Here is a 6,603-nt window from a genome sequence, read left to right on the forward strand (position 1 = left end):
CTCGAAATGGTGTCTTTTATGTGCCACCCACACAAGCTAGTCCAGGGGCACTGGCAACGATCTCGCTCGAAAATCCTACAGGAGCCAGTCAGGCGGTACTGGCAATGGCCATGCTCAAAATGGTGCATCTCATGTGCCACCCGCACAAGAACCAGTCCAGGGGCACTGGCAACGATCTTACTTGGCTTGCCGGGTCTTCTCACGCACAGCACATTTCCAAAGGTCTCGGTCAGTAGTCATCGCCTCGGTGAGGCCCAATGTACGAAGGTCTTGCCTCACCACCTCAGCCCAGGTCTTCCTGGGCCTACCTCTTCCACGGGTTCCCTCAACTGTTAGGGTGTGGCACTTTTTCACGCAGCTATCCTCCTCCATTCTCACTAATATATATATATATATTATATATATATATATGACAGGCTTCTTTCAGTTTCCGTTGACCAAATCAACTCACAAGGCTTTGGTCAGCCCAAGGCTATAGTAAAAAAACACTGACCCAAGGTACCATGTAGTGGAACTGAACCTAGACCCATGCGGTTGGGAAGCAAGCTTCTTACCAAACAGCCACACCTGCACCTATATATATATACACACGCATACATACACACACACACACACAACAGGCTTCTTCAGTCACCGTCTACAATATCCATCTGTTCACAAGTCTCTGGTTGACCTGGGACTATAGAAGACACTGACTGAAGATGCCACACAACAGGAGTGAACCTGAAGCCATATGGTTTATGCAGAGTACAATATTAAATTTTGACTGTAGGCTCAAGTGTAGAACATTAAAATGTTCAGGGTAAATTATTACATATAAACTGTTACATATAGTATTCATTGTGAGTTAAGAAAAGAAGGAAAAGGGGAAGAGAAGAAAGAGGAGCAAAGAAGAGGAGGGAGAAAAAGCCAAAGAGGAGGAGGAGGAGGAGGTTGTTATGTGAAACAACAGACAAACTTACCAGATCAATGCAAACACCCCCATTCTTGCAGGGCTTATCAGCACAGTCATCAATATTCGTGCTACAGTTCCGATCCTTAAAACCTCCGGCACACTTACATGTATAGTTATTAATGCCATCAAGGCAACTGAAAGAACATCAAGAGGTAAAAAAGCTTTACAAACTTTTCATTCTTTCACACACATACTTTCATCCTCTCTTCTAAATGTTAACCATGTAGCTCCTTCACAACAAGAAACTTCCTCTCCACCTGCTCTCATATGTTGAACCTTCATCTCACATAAAGCATCACCCATCTCCCTTGGTTTTTAGCTTTACAGCATGGTGACCTCACTACTGTTGGTATCATGCGAAAAAGCACCCAGTACACACTGTAAACTGGTTGGCTTGACAAGGGCAGAAACCGTGCCAAAGTAGACAGTGGAGCATGATGCTGTCTTTGGACCCACCAGATCCTGTCAAATCGTCCAACACGTGACAGCATGTGACATGGACGTTAATTGATGATGTTAATAATGAAGAAAGGTGCAAGAACAGGGAAGTATATTCTATAAGACTATGTAATGTTACTTGCTTACAAATGAGGACTTGTGACAAGATGGGCATCCAGCCGTAGAAAACATTTGCCTCAACAAATTCCATCTAACCCATGCAAACATGAAAAAGTGAGCATTAAAATGAGAATGAACACAATGGTAATATAATTTATTTGTTTTTCTATTTTCCTTCCATCTATCTTGAAAAATTAAAAGGATAAAAAGAGCCCCTTTGGTCATGAATGACCATGGGATTGCACTTTTGCACCTAGAAAGTTCCCCTCCAAGGCACAAGTCCAGACAAGGCTGTAGCATGAAAGACCAGAAGACACCCATGCATGCAGGCCTTCCCTCTCCATGCCACCGATGTTATCCAAGGGAAAGGCAAAGGCTAATACAGCTTGGCACCAGTGACATCGCAACTCATTTCTACAGCTGAGTTAACTGGAGTAATGTGAAATAAAGTGACTTGCTCAAGAACACAACACACAGCCTGGTCCAGGAATCGAACTCACTACCTCATGAGCATGAGCCCGATGCTCCAACCACCGAGTCATGCGCCTTTACCTTCACAGACAAAGTACAACTGTCTAAAAGAGTGGTTCTCAACCATTTTCTTTCTCTGGACCCTTTTGATTACTATTATATTCTGGTGGACTCCTGTAGCCATTCAGTGTTCAAAAACTAATTTTACAGATACTTCTTTCAAAATTCCTGTTTTGTTATTCACTCATTTACTTGTAAAGGTGGAACTATATGAAATGTTAGAGAAAGAAACCTGGCTGTTTCTTGCAATACATACAATTAAAGCAGAGGTTTTTAACCATTTTTTATCTACAGACCCCTTTGAAATACTATTTTATTCTGGTGGACCCCAACAACATCATCATCATCATCATCATCGTTTAACGTCCGCTTTCCATGCTAGCATGGGTTGGACGATTTGACTGAGGACTGGTGAAACCGGATGGCAACACCAGGCTCCAATCTGATTTGGCAGAGTTTCTACAGCTGGATGCCCTTCCTAACGCCAACCACTCAGAGAGTGTAGTGGGTGCTTTTACGTATCACACCCAGTCAATATTTAAAAACTAATTTTATAGATACTTCTTTCAAAATTCCTATTTTGTCTTATTACAAATCCCTTTGTGTAGGTTAAATTATGTAAAACGTTAGAGAAAGAAACCAAGTTGTTTCTTGCAATACATACATTTCAATCAAAACTTTATATGAACCCATAAAATACTATTGTGGACCCCCAGTTTACTATTTTGCTAGTGTGGACCACCTCCCCATCAAATCTTATCTGGAGTCCCAGAATTTATATGGACTGGTTGAGAACCACTAAAACAATATCAGTGAGATTTGGCTGCAAGTTCTATCATGTCTAGTTATCATGTCGAGTCTTCCTCCATGTTGGCTTGACTTTTATCTCTGGAGCACATGCATGCTAATGCTGATTTATCTCCAGTACTTGATGTACAGCACAGTCATTACAGTGTTGAGATTATCTCATGGTATTTGTCCTGGTTTCCTAATTCAAACTCTACTGAGACCCAGTTTCTCTTTCAACCCTTTCGGATCAATAAATAAAGTACCAATCAAAGTACTGTACTGGGGTCAGTTTATTCTCTCACTCCTTCTCAGAACTGGCTACTTCTCTTTGATGAAAAATAAATTGTTTGTTTCTACCAATTAATACAAATATAAGTTGAATTTCCATGAAAGTGTCCAACTTTGATGACATTTTTTTCTTGAGCCTTAAGATTCATAAGGTTGGACACCCAATTTCCATAGCATATAAGTGATTGAGATCACAATATTCTCCTGAACAGGACACTAGTCAACTGCAGCACTCAAAGCTCGCAATTTCGAGGGGAGGGGACAAGTCAATTATATCAGCCCAGTACTTGATTGATACTTTATTTTATCAACCCCAAAAGGATGAAAAGCAAAGGTGACCCCTGTGGGGTTTGAACACTGAACATAAAGAGCCAGAAGAAATGCCACTAAGCATCTTGCCCAATCTTCATCATTATCATCATTTAACATTCGTTTTCTCTGTTGGCATGAGTAGGATGGTTTGACAGGAGCTGCAACAGCTGGATGCCCTTCCTAATGCCAACCACTTTACAGAATTTACTGGATGCTTTTTATGTGGTGCCAGCATGGGTGCTTTTTACAAGGCACCAACACAGATGCTTGTCACATAGTGCCAGCATGAGTGCCTTTTTATGTGGCACTAGCATGAGTGCTTTTTATGAAGCACCAGTATGGCTGCTTTTTATGAGGCACCAACACAGGTGCTTTTTACATGGCACCAGTGTGGTTGCTCTTCTACATAGAGCCAGCATGAGTGCTCTTTTATGTGGTACTGGAGGAGGTGTGCCACATTACCTTGATGACTACATGCTTCAAAACAATGAAATATATTGGGACTGGTGCAGAAATGCTGGGAATGTCTTTAATTATAGCTCTTTTAAATCTCAATCAGGGTTCTCCTAGGACTAAAATGGAACCTGATCCAATTTCAGTAACTTATATCAATTAAACAATAAGGACAATGTAAACCAAAATGACACAATAAAACATTATCTACAAAAATAAGTTACTCACGTAGCATTATTCTGGCAAGGAGAAGGTTCACAATCATCAATATTATTGTCGCAAGTGTTTCCATTAAAACCAAGAATGCAGTCACATTGAAATTTGTTCTCCAAGTTAATACAAGTTGCATTATTCTTACATGGATCACTGTCACATTCATTAATGTCCTTGCAATCCTCTACTGAACCTAGAAAATGTAGAACATAAAGGGAAATTTGGTTAAGAATTTGAGAGGAAATATTTTAAACCAGAGTACAATGGTGAAAATAAAGACTGAAAGCTTACATGGTCTTTGTTTCAATTAATTTTGAAATTAATGATGAATTTATTAAATTAACTTTATCATAATGAAGCTGGTGCTTGGAACATAATTTAGTATTTTTAATTTCAATCACTTTAAAATAGGAAGTTTATATCATGGAACCAGAAGCAGTCTCAGGTGGGTTAGAATCAAAAGGGTTAATAAAATAAGTACCAGTAATATACTTGTGATAACAATTCATTTCCACATCATTTTTGCAAAAAATAAAACAACAATGCAGTGCTATTTAAAATAAAAACAATAAAATAATGTTGCCCAATGTTGACAGTCAAAGAGAATCACAGTAATTTTTAATAAGGTAGTCAGAGATGAAGCAAGTTTCATAGACTGGGAGAGTGGTGTACAAGCTTAATGATATGGTATACAGTGCTCAGGTGCACTACAACTTGTTGGAAAATAGTAAAAGAAGGGACAGAAATTAGCAATAAGTCAAGTAAAGAACAACAGCAATGACAGACAAAGTATATGCATCCTACACAAGAAAACAAACATGAACAGTAAAGAAACTGTAAGAAGGAAAGGGTGCATAGGTACCAACACAGGTGCCTTATACATGGTACTTTTTACATGGCACCAGCATGGGTGCTGACTCTGGTATGGGTGTTTTTTATGTGGCACCAGAACAGGTGCTCTTGAAATAGCACCAGAACACGTGCTCTTTACATGGCACCAACACTTTTTATGTGGCACCAAAATGATTACTTTCTATGTGGTACCAGCACTTTTTACATGACATCAAAATGTGTGCTTTTTATGTGGCACCAGCAGCCTACAAGTCAAAGGAGAAGGATATAAACCGAAATGTAAGGGAGACACTGTAAGGTGGTGAGTGTCCTGCAACTGGTATGGGTGCTTTTTAAGTGACACCAGAACATGTGCTTTTACATGGCACCAGCAGCCTGCAGCCAACACCAAGGACAAGAATACAAAACCAAAATGCAAGAGAAACACTGTAAGGTGGTAAGTGTCATCAGCATTATGCAAAAACTATAACAATGGAAGAAAAGAAAAATGGTAAATCAGCTCCAACCAGATAAAATGCATTATGACTTCACTTACCATTAAAGCCAGGTTTACATTCACAGGTAAAGTTGTTGATTCTGTCTTTACATATAGTATTATTCCATGGACAGGAACTTGCTGAACAATCAAAGATGTTAGTTTCACACTTGTCACCTGTAAAACCTTTAATACATGCACACGTATATTTATTTACTGAATCAGTACAAGTACCACCATTTTGACAGGGCCCTGAAAGGCATTCATTGATCTCCTAAAAAGAAAGAAACAAAGTATCCAGAAGTTAGAGAAACTATCAGCTTCATGTTTTTTATCTTTTAAACAAATGAAATAAATCTCCTAAAAAACAATCAGTTGTGTAAAAAAAAAAAAGAAAAAAAGATAAAGACCCTTCCCTATAAACTAGCCACCACCAACCAATCATGTTAATCATATAACAATATAGATTATCAATATTGCCATATATATATATATATCATCATCATCGTTTAACGTCCGCTTTCCATGCTAGCATGGGTTGGACGATTTGACTGAGGACTGGTGAAACCAGATGGCTACACCACGCTCCAATCTGATTTGGCAGAGTTTCTACAGCTGGATGCCCTTCCTAATGCCAACCACTCCGAGGGTGTAGTGGGTGCTTTTACATGCCACCGACACGAAGGCCAGGGTGCCAAGTTTACAATCTTGTAAATAATAATAATGGTATTTTTATATAAGCTTAAAGCTTATGGTGATCACTGCGCAATGACTAAGGAAAACATGGACATGATAATACTTCCAATCAGAAGTCATGAGAACCATTGCCTGGTTTATTTAGGGCATTTATTATTATTATTTTATAGTGGTGCCATACAAAAAGCACTCAGTCCACTCTAAGGTGGTTGGTGTTAGAAGGGCATCCAGCCAAAAAATCCTAGCCAAAACAGACAGTTTGCAGTCTTCTACCAAGCCAGCCCTGCCACATTGAAACTTTATGGTCATTTATTTTTATCTACCAACACAAACTACAATAAATGACTGCTAACATGGATGTATTTTATGAATAACTAAAAATTTAAAATGAAAAAGAACAAGTTAAAATTTAAAATGAAAAAGAACAAGTTAAAATTTAAAATGAAAAAGAACAAGTTAAAATTTAAAATGAAAAAGAACA

General features: G+C 38.8%; 1 protein-coding gene across 2 annotated transcripts in view; it reads right to left on the bottom strand.

The window, feature by feature from the left end:
* The window catches only part of LOC106873032 (protein crumbs), a 201,573-nt gene that overhangs the window by 99,087 nt on the left and 95,883 nt on the right, over window positions 1-6,603 (bottom strand). For both annotated transcript variants that reach the window (XM_052972968.1, XM_014920238.2), the window contains exons 7-9: window positions 5,487-5,700; window positions 4,115-4,292; window positions 963-1,089 (exon numbers count right to left, since the gene is read on the bottom strand). In XM_052972968.1, the coding sequence (XP_052828928.1) occupies window positions 963-1,089; window positions 4,115-4,292; window positions 5,487-5,700 (519 nt within the window). The remainder of the gene's footprint in view (window positions 1-962; window positions 1,090-4,114; window positions 4,293-5,486; window positions 5,701-6,603) is intronic.

The sequence above is a fragment of the Octopus bimaculoides genome, chromosome 1 (assembly GCF_001194135.2).
Source record: "Octopus bimaculoides isolate UCB-OBI-ISO-001 chromosome 1, ASM119413v2, whole genome shotgun sequence".
Lineage (NCBI taxonomy): Eukaryota > Metazoa > Mollusca > Cephalopoda > Octopoda > Octopodidae > Octopus > Octopus bimaculoides.